Genomic DNA, 13,792 nt, shown 5'->3' with positions numbered 1-13,792 from the left:
CCATAAGGCCTATCCCGTCGGCTTGGCGTTCCAAACGACGGTGGAATTCAACCCCACTACCACCGTCGCATTGATAGTTTTCAACTACCGGTTTTATTCCTTATGAGGCCTCCCTATCGGTCCAACCGACGGTGGAAGTATCACACCGACGCTTTTATCGCTACGGCAGTGAAAGTGGCGACAGTGAAAAGTAAATCTGTAGTAGTGAAAAATGCTAAGTATTCTTTTATCATATTGGGTTCCAAAAAATTATTCCAGTTTTGGCTTTTGCTTCCAAACATACTTCTAGGTACAAAGTCTAAATCACCATCAATCTTAACTAAGTATGGTGAAGATACCTTGTAATGGTGCATACTGTCCATAAATAACAAACCATTGCACATATAAAAACTAAAATAAACAAAAATACTTTATAGAAACTTCTTCTGCTTCTTTTTGAAAGCTTAGGAATTTTTCATACAACATCCATGTATATTAATAGGGGAAAATGGATGCCAACACTTGTATAGGTTGGATGACCCATGAGTTCATCAAGCAGTAGCAAATTTGAGAATTTAGAAACATGTTTATCTAGATTGAAGTAGCAGGAGCTAAGTTTTACTAGTCCAGAATGCATTTTTTGTTTTATCTAGAGCATTAAATAAGAAAAACACTCATTTAATAAAAAAACAATTCAGAACCAAGAAAAATAAAATCCACTTAGAGACCGTTTAGATCCCTTCATTTTAGAGGAATTGAAATTTACATAATGAATTAGGCAATTTGGCTTAGAATTTAACATTCCATAATATTTTTAAGCTCACAAATAAGCCTATCTCAAACTAATAGGGTGGGAGATGAAAATGGATTCTATATATCACTATGCTATAATTCTATTCTCTAACTTATAACACACTCTTTAACTCACTTCCCTACAATAGAAATGCAACATATAAGTATGTCCCTTGTATGTCTAACAATAAATATACAAATATATTCCATATATAACTATATTAGCTTAATTAATCTATGCTTAAATTATAATTATTAGAATGAATTCAATTCCAAAAATCCAAACAGGCCCTAATCTAAATAATTTAGATGACAAAACAAAGAAAACGAGATCCTTCCTCTATTTCATAAAGAATGCAATTCGTATTTTCGAGTCGTCAAATAATGTTAAGTTTGACCAAATCTATACAAAACACTAGCGTTTATAACACCAAATAAGCATTGGTCCCGTTCGCTTCGCTGAAAAAACAAGCCGAAACACTGTTCCGACTGATTTGTTGTGAGAGAAAAACATTGTTTCGGCTAAAAAAACAAGCTAAAAAGTACAGATTATAAAACAAACGAACATGACCATTATTGAAACAATTATGTAATATATTGTTATAATAAACCTATTTGGGGACAAACGTGTTGATACTATTTTCTGTAAACTTTGATCGAGGTTAAGAATAACTTGCTCCAAAGGAAAAAGTCTACTTAACCCCCCACCTATTAACCATGGTCTACTTCACACCCCAAACTATGAAACCGTCTATTTTACCCCCTGAACTTTTTAAAACCGTCTATTTTACCCCCCCAGGTGGTTTTCAACGTGGTTTTGCTATAGTGATGGTGGTTTTGTCTTTTTCTTTTTTATTTATTTCTGGTGAATCTTTAAAAAATCATAGTAAATCACAGAAAAATTATAAAATGGAAAATCTAATGTTGTTGGACTCTACATGAGTAGATCTACACAATGAACATATAATATGATATGCTTTAGTACAAAAATTTTGCTGTAGTTTTAGATTAATTGGAAAATCCAATTTTGTCTGTAATTAATTGGAACAATTCATAGCTGCAGCTTCTGTGGTCCAATTATGGTGAAATTTTTATAGTATGCTAATTATTGTATGCTTGAACTATAGTAAAAATTTCATACTCATTGGACCATGTATAACTTAGTTATAGATAAATTCAAATTAATTACAGACAAAATTAGATTTTCCAATTAATCTAAAGGTACAGCAAAACCTTTGTACTAAAGCATATCATATTATATGTTAACTATGTAGATCTACTCATGTGGAGTCCAATAAAATTGGATTTTCCATTTTATGATTTACTATGATTTTTCAAAGATTCAGCGAAAATAAATAAAAAAAAAGAAAAAGGTGAAACCACAGGTAGCGTAGCAAACCACTGTTACTGTAGCAAAACCACCGTCGAAAACCGCCCGGGGGGTAAAATAGACGGTTTTGAAAAGTTCAGGGGATAAAATAGATGGTTTTATAGTTTGGTGGGTGAAGTAGACCATGGTTGATAGGTGGGGTGTTAAGTAGACTTTTTCCTTGCTCCAAACATAGGATTGCATTTTAGTAAAGCTACTCGGAGACAGAAATGTTAGATATGATTTTCTTGATCAACTAGAACACAACTTGTTCGAAACATAAAATTACTTGTGGCGCTAAAATACAGTGCCTTTATTTTTTAACGGGAGGTAGTAGAGACTAGAGATTAGGATCGACTAATACTACGCATGTGACAGGCCATGTAAATAAACCAGCATAAACCACGCCAGCAGCTGACCTGGCGCCCACTCATCTCATCAGCTTAATACACCGACATGCGGGTCCCATCGCCGCTAGCCCGCAACGCCTCCACCTTCTCCCTCCCTCGGCCTCCGCCATCTGCCAACTTCGAAACCTCCGCCCCGTCGCATAAACCCCTCCTCGCCTCCTCCGCCCGCGCCTGCCTCCTCCTCTTCGACTTATACGCCTCCCTCTCCCAGCTCACCGCGCACTAGCCCCCAGCCTATTGTCGCATTTCGTCGCTATGCAGTCCACCGCGGCCGTCTCCGTCTCCGCCTCGGCGACCGCGTCCCGCGGCGGCGCCAGATCCGAGGCTGCGCGGCGGCCAGGTGGAATCCGGGTCTGCGGACTCCGGGGCGAGGCCCTCACGTGCCCCTCGCTGCGGATTTCGCAGGCGCCAGCGAGGCTGGCGGCGGCGAGGGCGGCAGCGGCGGCCAATGGCGCGGTGGCGGGGAGCGGCGGCGGCTTCGACTACGACCTCGTCATCATCGGCGCGGGCGTCGGAGGTCACGGCGCCGCGCTCCACGCCGTTGAAGAGGTCTGCGTTTTTTTTATTAAGTGCTCGGTGTAGCATCAACACGGTGCTTTAGTGAGTCGTGTTCTGTTAGGATGTGGAATGGCTAGTAAGCATAAGCTAACGAGTAATCCTGGTATAGTGGAGCTGCGAAATTGTTCTGCCATGAGATGCGTTAGTACTGACCAGAAACTATAGAACGTGATGCCTGATTGGTAATTTGGCGTTAGAAATGGAAATTTTGCTTGAATTGGATGATCGTTGATCTTTGTGTATTTGATAAGGATTTTAGATCGATGATGCCGTGAGGTGCCATTAGGCTGAGGTTGGTGGAAATCCCAGGCGTGTACCTGTAATTTGGGGCGCAAACTTTCTTGCTAGCAGTTAATTTAAAACTTGAAATACTTGTTAGTTTTGGTGCTAGTGCACAGAGTAAGCTATTTGCAACCTATGCCTAGTCTACAAACAGTTCCAAATTTTAATTTGGGTGCTTGTTCAGGGACAAGCATTGGTTCCTTGGGTGAATTTGGAGGTTTTGGTGCCCTGTATACCATTGTTGTTGGACTGTTGATAGTTGATCTTCTAAGTAGTCCGAGTCAATTTCAAGAGACAACAATATTTTCCCATTTTAACCTCATGTCTTATGATAGACTAGCTGTAAGAGCCCGGTAGGGCGGCGGCGGCGGCTAGGGTTGATGGGGGTGAGGGCGGCGGGCAGAGGGAGGGGGTGGCGGCGCTAGGGCAGGGAGAGAGGGAGGGAGTCGGCGCAGGGGAGGGGAGAGGAGAGAGGAAGGATAAGCCTGAGGCTGTTCTTTCTTGATGACAATGATTACATAGCCCCTCTACTCATAGTCCTTAGTAGAATTGTCTCCTAAGTAACCTAACGAGAGAAGTCCTTATAGATGTGGACTCCTTCCTATCTTAGCTAACCCTATTCCTATTGAAGATACTCCGGGTATGGATAGTGGAGCGGCGGGGGAACCTGCCCTTGCTGTGTGCGCCTCATCCCTTGGCGGCGCTGCTGCTTCCCTAGGCGGCAGCCCCCTTGGGGGCGGCACCGCCGCTGCTGCCGGCACCTGGGCCTGATGGGCCTTCAGCCCTCATTGGGCGTATGACATCACTCCCCCTTCTCCGATCAGCGCGTCCTCGCGCTGAATCATTGTCCAATCTTTGACAGCCTCTGGTGGTGGTCCGGTATCCCTTGGTCGTTCTGCAATTTGAACAGTGAGGTGGCCCAAGGTATCATTGAACTGGTTGGTGTTGATGTGGTAGTCGGAGAACTAGAAGTAGTAGCCGCAGGAGCCGAAGTGGCCGGAGATGTAGTAGCTGCTGGTCCCTAAGCCATCAGTTGGTTCATGGATGCAGCGGGCTGCGTAGATGGCGGCGCCGGGGAGCGTTCCCGGGAAGTGTAGTGTCTGCATCACCTGTGGAGGACGTGGCAACGACTGCACCTGTCCGGCATCAACTTGTCCCCTTATGCGCCGGCATAATGCTGTAGCGACGATTGTCGGAGGTGTCGTGATGAAGTGTTGTAGCGTGCCGAAGAGGAGGTCGTCAGTGTTGTAGTTTGCTGGAGAGACCTGTAGATGACCATTGGCGTGCTGCCTGCAGATGTAGGTGTCCTCGATGGAGAGGAACTGCTGGCCGTTGTTGTCGAAGAAGATGATCGTTGCAGAAAGAAGGATGCGTTGTGGCCACGCCTCGAGGAGTAGGATGTTGTCGGTGTAGATGTTGCCGTGTGGAGGCCGATGGCTAGAAGATGCAGAGATGAACTGCCAAACGACTCGAGCAGGTCCTGTAACAGAGGTGAAGTTACCGGAATGTAGTATCGTTCGTTGTAGCGGACGATGCCTTGTTGTAGGGACCAAGCTGCTGCTGCTGCCTGGACTTCAATGGTGGCGGAGATAATCTGGAGTTCACGCTCTTCCGTGGCTGCGACACGGAGCTGGGCAAGGATCTCCTGGTCAGGTTCGATGCGGACGGCTGCTCTGGTGTTGGTGCTGGCTGATTGAGGACGAGCAGGGTTGTCAGGCGGTGTAGAGGCCGTCGCGGGGGGTGACGGTTTCTTGGCCGACCCGGTGTTGTAGTTGCCGGTAGCGGGGATGGATCGTCCTGTGTTTGCGGTGGTGGCGGGCGCCGGGGTCTCCATGGTACGGGCGAGGTCAATGGCCGTCTCTATCGTGCGTGGATGGTGAGGGATAACCGCCACTCGGAGTGCGTCCTGAAGACCGTTGACGAAGAGGCTAACTTGCTGTTGCTCGCTGGTGATGCCGGTGTGTAGAGCGTAGGCGATGAAGTTGTTGATGTAGTCGTTCACAGAGCCGATATGACGTGGTGGTGCGAGGTCCCTGGTGATGTTGCGGTCGGGGCCAAAGTTGCGGATGATGCTCTCGGTGAAGTACGCCCACTCGGTCATGGGTGTATCCTTCGTCGCGCGCATGTACCACCGGTGTGCTTCACCTGTCAGATGATAGGCCGCGTAGCAGGTTTGTTGTGTCTCCGGCAGACGGTATAAGTTGGAGATTTGTTGTATGCGCGAGAGCCATGGCCTCGGGTCCGTCGAGCCATCGTATGTTGGAGTTGTGAGTTGTATCTTGACAGGGACATGTTGTTGTGGTGGTTTTGTCGTTGTCGGTGTCGTCCGAGGCAGCGGTGTTTGAGGCGCATCATCCCTCAGTGCTGGCGGCCAGGTGGTCGGCTGCTGCTGTGGTGTCGCCTTGATGTACTTTACAGCCGCCGGGCCAGCTGGTAGTCGGCTGGCTGCGTGCACAGGCAGTGGTTGACGCTGGACTGCTGGTGGTGTTGCCGCTGGTGTCGTGCACGGCAGTGGTCCTGGTGGTCGATGGCCAACTGTTGGTGGTGTGTTGCTGGCATAGACGCGGTTGGCGGTGTTGCTGGCTCCGAGTTGTTGTCGTTCAGGGATTGGGGAGTAGCCGCACGGATAACTGGGGGTTCCTCCCGTGGGGGAAACAGCGGCGCCAATGGTGGCTGTGGTGATGGAGGTGGAGCCGAAAGCAGGTTGTCTGATACAGCCAGGATAATCTCCGAAGCTTTGGAGGACTGGGGTTCGTCCATCTTGCATTTGAGATACGACTTGCCGACGGTGATCATGACTCGCTTGGTTTCTGCGGCGAGGTCGTTGATGGTGGCTTCCCGGTCCAACCTGGCCTGGACGCCGGTGATGGCGGCGTCACCATGGGTGCGTGCGCGCTCGATAGCGTGCAGACGATTATCGAGGTTGACGAGTTGACGGTGCATCTCTCCGAAGTTCTTGCGAAGATCGGCGGCGAGGTTTTCGATCAGCTGTTGCATGGTGGGGGTGGAGTCCATGGATCGTCTGGTCTCCAGATACCAGTGTAAGAGTCCGGCAGGGCGGGCGGGGGGCGGGGGGGGGGGGGGGGGGGGGCTCTAGGCGGCGGAGGCTAGGGTTGATGGGGGTGAGGGCGGCGGCGCTAGGGCAGGGAGAGAGGGAGGGAGTCGGCGCAGGGGAGGGGAGGGGAGAGGAGAGAGGAAGGATAAGCTTGAGGCTGTTCTTTCTTGATTGCAATGATTACATAGCCCCTCTACTTATAGTCCTGAGTAGACTTGTCTCCTAAGTAACCTAATGAGGGAAGTCCTTATAGATGTTGACTCCTTCCTATCTTAGCTAATCCTATTCCTTTGAAGATCCTCCGGGTATGGATAGTGGAGCGGCGGGGAACCCACCCTTGCTGTGTGCGCCTCCTCCCTTGGCGGCGCTGCTGCTTCCCTAGGCGGCAGCCCCCTTGGGGGCGGCACCGCCGCTGCTGCCGGCACATGGGACTGATGGGCCTTCAGCCCTCATTGGGCGTATGACACTAGCAAAGAAGAATGATGCCAAACATTAACCATACAATGAATTTCTAAGAGTTGGCACTGCTTCTATATTGATCTTGTTTCACTTTGCTCTAATTTGTTCAGGGTTTAAAAACAGCCATAATTGAGGGAGATGTTGTGGGTGGGACTTGTGTAAACAGAGGTTGTGTCCCATCGAAAGCACTCCTTGCTGTCAGTGGTCGAATGCGGGAGCTTCATGATGAACATCATATGAAGTCTATGGGTCTACAGGTAATGTGGTCAGATGAATTGGGCAAGAGCAGTTCTTGATTTGCTGTTTCCAATTGGCTCATATATAGTGCAAAATTGACAAAAACTACATCTAGGAGCTTGTCTGAGTACTTTTGTCCATTCTAGCACCTAACTGTGTCCATGTTAATGGCAATTAGTAGAATTCTACTTAATTTGTTCATTCCAATTTCTTCATTTAGAGTCAAATCTTTCTTGGTGTTTGTCGGAACCCAATAGACAGGACAAAGTAAAGCTGTAATAGAAAGGGAAGAACATACAGTGCAAGATTCAGGTTCCCTGGTTATATTTACCTCGACAAGTGTAAAATTAACAATTAAATTTGAATTAGTCAAATGCATTAATCGTATGGATGCAAGGCTTTAGTTACTATATGCCCATGTTACTCTTTTTTAAAGTAATCCCCCACCCCCCACTAAAAAAAATCAACAATTTAAACAAGGACTCTGCTTGTTCTTAGGAGACACGTGAAGGTCTCAACCATTTCCTATGGTCATTAGCAGTTCTTACTTGGAACATGTTATATCTATTATCCTGATTGATGCTGAATTGTTACGCATATTACCTTGTAACAGGTTTCCTCTCCTGGATATGACAGGCAAGGTGTTGCTGATCACGCAAACAATCTTGCCTCGAAAATCCGTAGCAACTTGACTAACTCAATGAAAGCTCTGGGAGTGGATATATTGACAGGTGTTGGCACTATTGTGGTAAGTTATCTATGTCCTTGATTGATGTGGAACAAACCGTTATGTACATGAGAATCTTGTCCCTGTTCTTTCGCTGGAGGTTGATAATTCAGAGTTGCATGTGTTTGTAAAATTGTATATAAACTTTGCTGTGTACTATTGAACTTCGACAACACTTGGAGGAATTATTAATGGAAAAAGTCTACATAACCCCTTCAACTATTTAGGGTGGACTACTTCACCCCCCAAACTATAAAACCGGATTTTCTACCCCCTGAACTTGCCAAAACCGGTCAAATAACCCTCCAGAGGTTTTGGACGATGATTTTGCTACAGTGACGATGGTTTTGTCTTTTTTTTAATTTATTTTCGCTAAATCTTTGAAAAATCATAGTAAATTACAGAAAAATCATAAAATGGAAAATTCAATTTTGTTGGACTCCACATGAGTAGGTCTACACAATGAATATATAATACAATATTCTTTAGTATAAAGTTTTGTTGTAGCTTTAGATTATGCTTTTCTGTAATTAATTGGAATAATTCATAGCTGCAGCTTCAATGGTCCAATTGTGGTGAAATTATTATGGTGGGCTAATTATTGTATGCTTGAACTATAGTAAAAATTCATACTCATTGGATCATGTATAACTTAGTTATAGATAAAGCATAGATTTAACAAGCATAAACCTAAATAAATCTATAACTAAGTTATACATGATCCAATAAGTATGAAATTTTTACTACAGTTCAAGCATACAATAATTAGCCTACCATAAAACTTTCACCACAATTGGGCTATAGAAGCTGCAGGTATGAATTATTCCAATTAATTACAGAAAAGCATAGATCCAAAGCTACAGAAAAACTTTATACTAAAGCATACCATACTATATGTTCACTGTGTATCTACTCATGTGGAGTCCAACAAAATTGGATTTTCCATTTTATGATTTTTCTGTGATTCACTATGATTTTTCAAAGATTCAGCACAAATAAATGAAAAAGAAAAAGACAAAACCACGGTCACTGTACCAAAACCACCGTCCAAAACCGCTTGGGGGTTATTTGACCGGTTTTGGAAAGTTCAGGGAGTAGAAAATCCGGTTTTATAGTTTGGGGGGTGTAGTCCACACTGAATAGTTGAGGGGGTTATGTTGACTTTTTCCAATTATTAATGCTAAATATTTAGTTTGCGTGCCCTATATACTGTTTTTAATTTGTTAATAACTATGTTTGTCCCTACTTAAAAAAAATCAATTATGTTGATTTTTTCTTAATATGCATAAACTTAAGCAAAATCACATATCTGTAATCTATGAGCAGATTAAAGACTAGTTGGGTATGGATCAGTTAAAAGTTAACTGCATGACCTAACCAGAAATGAAACAACCTGAATATTTCTGGTGAAGATTATGACATTAATTATGTCCAGTGAGATAATGTGTAGCAAGATCTTATCTATGAATGTGAAAAATGAGCTCTCTGTAGTTATACAAAGTGCATGTTCTAACATGTTTTCACTGATGTCCTGATCAGGGAAAGCAAAAGGTACGATATGGAAAAGCCGGTTTCCCAGATAAAGAAATCACTGCCAGGAACATCATAATTGCCACTGGTTCAGTTCCTTTTGTTCCCAAAGGGATTGAGATTGATGGTAAACACTTCTCTGTTTGAGTTCTCTTTGAATTTTGAAAACTCATTACTTTAGGAAACTTATGGACTTATGGTGCATGCTGGAGATTTATTATAAAAAAACTATTCATTTCAGTTCTATTGAACTTCAATACCCATAATGAGGAGGATATAGATATGGCCGTGAATTGTAGTGTGATAGCCATTTTTAATGCACCTTGTGACTTTCGGCACTGTTCTGCTTTTCAAAACTTTCTGGTGGTTCATATTGATGCAGTCATTCCTAATTCAGTGTTACACGAAATGCTGTTTTGCTTGTCTGTTTGTTTAATTCAACTCTGGCTATTTTGCTTTTCATCAGTTAGAAAGACCCAAATGTTATAATGTTGTAGCACCAAGAATCCAATCCCACCACATTGATTTAGGTTGGATCTGGAATCACCAGGGACAAAAAGCAAAGCATAAGGTGCCATTTGTTATGTCTTGAATATCCATACAGTCATATGCCTGTTTCTAGAGATTTTTCAGTGTTGAATTCATATTTTGAGAGCGAAAACTGGATATGTGATCCTTGTGACCATTCTGTTGTTGCTGGCACAATTTTTGTCACATCACAAACAAGCCTAGAAATTTAGCGCATTAGAGATATAAACATTGGGTGCATTCTTTATTGTAACATGTGGTGTATTAGTTGTCATTTTTGGTGTACTTTCCTTGTTCTGTTTGTTCTCACAAAATTCTGCCGGATGGTTATTTGCAGGGAAAACTGTATTTACCAGTGATCATGCACTGAAACTTGAGTCAGTTCCAGACTGGATAGCTATTGTTGGAAGTGGTTACATTGGACTTGAGTTCAGTGATGTATACACAGCTCTTGGAAGTGAGGTACATTAGAAGCTCTTGCTTTGAAATTATTTGCTAGGTTGCTTTCTCCAAGAACCATTGTCCACAGCACCAGAGAAACTATGAAACTTGCAGTGTTCTGGTGTTCTTTAAATATATCTGCTGTTATTTTCTCTGATTTTTCATCTTAACTCCACTGATTGTTTGGCTATCGTGCAAAATATGATTCCATCATTTTGAACCAAAGTAAATGCTAAATAATTCAGATAAGCTGGATGGATTCTAGGATGCTCCTTACACATCATCTGCAGTTGCCTGTTGAACATGGTTGTTGTGAGTTAATTGTCACTTGAATTTACTCAATTCAAAATTGGGCAGGTTACTTTCGTTGAAGCTCTTGACCAGCTGATGCCTGGATTTGATCCTGAAATTGCAAAATTAGCCCAGAGAGTTCTTATCAATCCTCGGAAAATTGACTATCACACTGGTGTTTTTGCAAGCAAGGTTCACCTTTGGTCTAGCTTTCTGAAAGTATTCCAGACTTTTTTTTGACATGGTTGAATAATCTGTATGTTGAATGGTCTATGGATTTTCACTAGATTACTCCAGCCAAGGACGGAAAACCTGTGCTCATCGAGCTTATTGATGCAAAGACAAAGGAGCACAAAGAAACCCTTGAGGTAATATTTCTGATATCTTTCAATCTTTGGCAACTTGCTTTTGTTCTTGTGGATTACTTTTGCCAGTCATCTCTTTGTTATGGTACACCGGTGCAAGTACAACAAACATAATCTTTTATTATCTCGTTGTCTAGAGCTGCATGGCTTTACTGAGTGAATGCTTCATTGGTCCTATACCTGCCATATGTATAGTTGGTTGGGCACGAATGCTGTTACAGTTACTTGTTACAAGCATTGTAATCAAAATCAGGTAGTAGAAATGTTTTGTATCAATAATATTTTATGATTCTACTTCATTCGAACAGAAATGTATGTCCGTTAGGACATTGACACAATCTTCAAGGTGACACTTTGACTAACAACATCTATAGAACATATATTATTTTATATAGAACACATTTATATATTATGAAATTGCTTCTGTAATGAATGTAGTAATGTCAATCCATATAAATTTAAGATATTCAAAGTCATAAGTCTATTTGCAAATGCAAATAGTCATCAGAAGCAACAATATGGTAAGCAAGACCAAGTGCACTGTAATTCTGTAAATCTCATTGGAGTGCACATAAAACATTTCTGCTAGCTTTCCAATTTACCATTTGATTCTTTATAAGTTAACCACAATGGCTCACTGGGGAGGTTGGAAATTTGTGTAGGTTGATGCAGCTCTTATCGCCACAGGAAGGGCGCCATTCACCAAAGGGCTTGGCTTGGAAAACGTGAGTATCTAGAAATTGAACCTAGTAGCTACCAGATCTTACTACATTTTAAAATACAAGAATGCTGAAGCTTATTTTCCTTTTCTTCAGATCAATGTCGTTACACAACGTGGTTTTGTGCCTGTTGATGAACGAATGCGAGTCATGGATGCAGATGGCAATGTGGTATGTTGCAACTTTTATTGCGCGACTTCTTTCTTTAGAACAAGTGTCGCCTCAAGATCCCCGCATAATTCACATATAATATTATATAGGTGCCCAATTTATATTGCATTGGAGATGCCAATGGCAAACTCATGCTTGCCCATGCTGCCAGTGCACAAGGAATTTCAGGTACTTGAGAATTCCGTTTTCTTGTGGTTTCTTGGAGCAAGCTTATTTGTGTACTTGTCTTATGTTGAATTCCTATTCAAATGTAGTTGTTGAACAAATCTCTGGAAAGGATCACATCCTAAATCATTTAAGCATCCCAGCCGCATGTTTCACTCATCCAGAGATTAGTATGGTTGGACTGACAGAGGTAAGTTATCTTCTTATTGAAGTTGCTAGACATGTCCTTTTCATGCATTCCCGTCTAATCAATGTTCATGAATTTCATTGGCTGAATATTTGGGCATCATTTTCTTAATGGTCGTATTTTGCTCATTTGACTGCAATTAATAGTGTACATATGCAAGGCTATAAATAGGCAACGCCTTATTTTTTTTGCTTAATGTACTGTTTTTGAAACTTTCTCAGCCACAAGCCAGAGAGAAGGCAGACAAAGAAGGATTTGAGGTAAATGTTGTGAAGACTAGCTTTAAGGCAAATACTAAAGCTTTGGCAGAAAATGAAGGAGATGGGATTGCTAAGGTCATTCTGTTTGCTACTTCAAGTTCATGTTTTCTCCAGAATTGACACCTGTGCTTTCGCAATTTTGCACTAACAGAATTTGACAATATGTGCTCCTCACTGCAGTTGATTTACCGACCTGACACGGGTGAAATTCTTGGGGTTCACATTTTGGGTTTGCATGCTGCTGATCTCATCCACGAGGCGTCCAATGCCATCGCCCTAGGAACTCGTGTGCAAGTGAGTGTTGCTGACAATCTATTTTTTTTATTAAGTATCCACCTTTGTTGGATTCTGTCATACTAACTAGTTCATCTTGAACGGTACAAATTGTTTGTGTTGCAGGACATCAAGTTTGCTGTTCACGCTCACCCCACATTGTCCGAGGTCCTGGATGAGCTCTTCAAAGCAGCCAAGGTATTATACATTGATCGATGCCCTCATTTCTTGTTGCTATCACATTTCTTGGCGCACAAATCTGAACAAGTGCAAGCGACGCTGTCTCCAACAGGTTAATTCCGGTGTTTCTCATTCTGTAAATGAACCAGTTGCAGCCTAGAGAAGGGCGGGATAGCAAGCCAAGGTAGCCACCCCAACCGCTGCTGAAGGTCCTCAGCTTCCTCACGACCCTGTTTTCTTTCCCAAAACGAGATCGGCAATTGTAAAGGGGGAGGGTATTGTTGTAGGTAGTATCTGTAGGTTACAGATTTGAGGAAAGAAATTATTCATCAGTGTCGAAAATACATACAAGCACACAAATGTTTCTTTTTGGGGTCAAGATTATGTTGAGGGTCTTCTGCCGGTGGGGTGGGTTTTTGTTGGCTTCGTTATTGCATATTTGTTGTTGGTTGCCCTGTAAGATGAGGTGCCGATACTAGCTCAGCTTGTTTGAAATAATCCATGTACCATGATTCAAAACTCGTATGTATTGTGGCTTAGCGTTGGTCTGATCTGACTCACGGTCACGGAGGCTCCCGATTCGATTCGACACTACCCCCGATGGACCCGGCCTGGACCAGAATCAGGGTGTGTTTGGGATTGCTTCGTGAACTCTGTCCTACAAATTTTACCGTAGAGCAGCTTTACTCAAAAAGCATCTCTTTAGGTGCTCTTATAGCTCCACATTTTTTTTTCTCAAACCATGTGCATAGAGCTAAAACTGTTTCGTTTGAAAAACACGGGTCCTAAACAATCGGCATGACATTCGACACTG

At 43.1% G+C, this 13,792-nt stretch overlaps 1 protein-coding gene across 2 annotated transcripts; it reads left to right on the top strand.

Annotated features, from left to right (window-relative positions):
- Positions 1-2,631: 2,631 nt before the first annotated feature.
- Positions 2,632-13,491, top strand: LOC136512484 (dihydrolipoyl dehydrogenase 1, chloroplastic-like). 2 transcript variants are annotated; one of them, XM_066506437.1, is made up of 15 exons: positions 2,632-3,099; positions 7,015-7,161; positions 7,755-7,889; positions 9,408-9,525; positions 10,264-10,388; positions 10,725-10,850; positions 10,946-11,026; positions 11,686-11,748; positions 11,839-11,913; positions 12,003-12,081; positions 12,168-12,268; positions 12,487-12,600; positions 12,706-12,819; positions 12,925-12,996; positions 13,128-13,491. In XM_066506437.1, the coding sequence occupies exons 1-15, from the start codon at positions 2,806-2,808 to the stop codon at positions 13,164-13,166; spliced, it is 1,683 nt and encodes a 560-aa protein (XP_066362534.1). In that variant the 5' UTR covers positions 2,632-2,805; the 3' UTR covers positions 13,167-13,491. The 2 variants fall into 2 exon arrangements, with proteins under 2 accessions (XP_066362534.1, XP_066362533.1); XM_066506436.1 differs by having other exon boundaries at positions 13,091-13,491.
- The last annotated feature ends 301 nt before the right edge of the window (positions 13,492-13,792 follow it).

Source organism: Miscanthus floridulus, chromosome 16 (assembly GCF_019320115.1).
Source record: "Miscanthus floridulus cultivar M001 chromosome 16, ASM1932011v1, whole genome shotgun sequence".
Classification (NCBI taxonomy): domain Eukaryota; kingdom Viridiplantae; phylum Streptophyta; class Magnoliopsida; order Poales; family Poaceae; genus Miscanthus; species Miscanthus floridulus.
The sequence above is the reverse complement of the archived record's forward strand: the minus strand, read 5'-3'. Positions and strand labels throughout refer to the sequence as shown.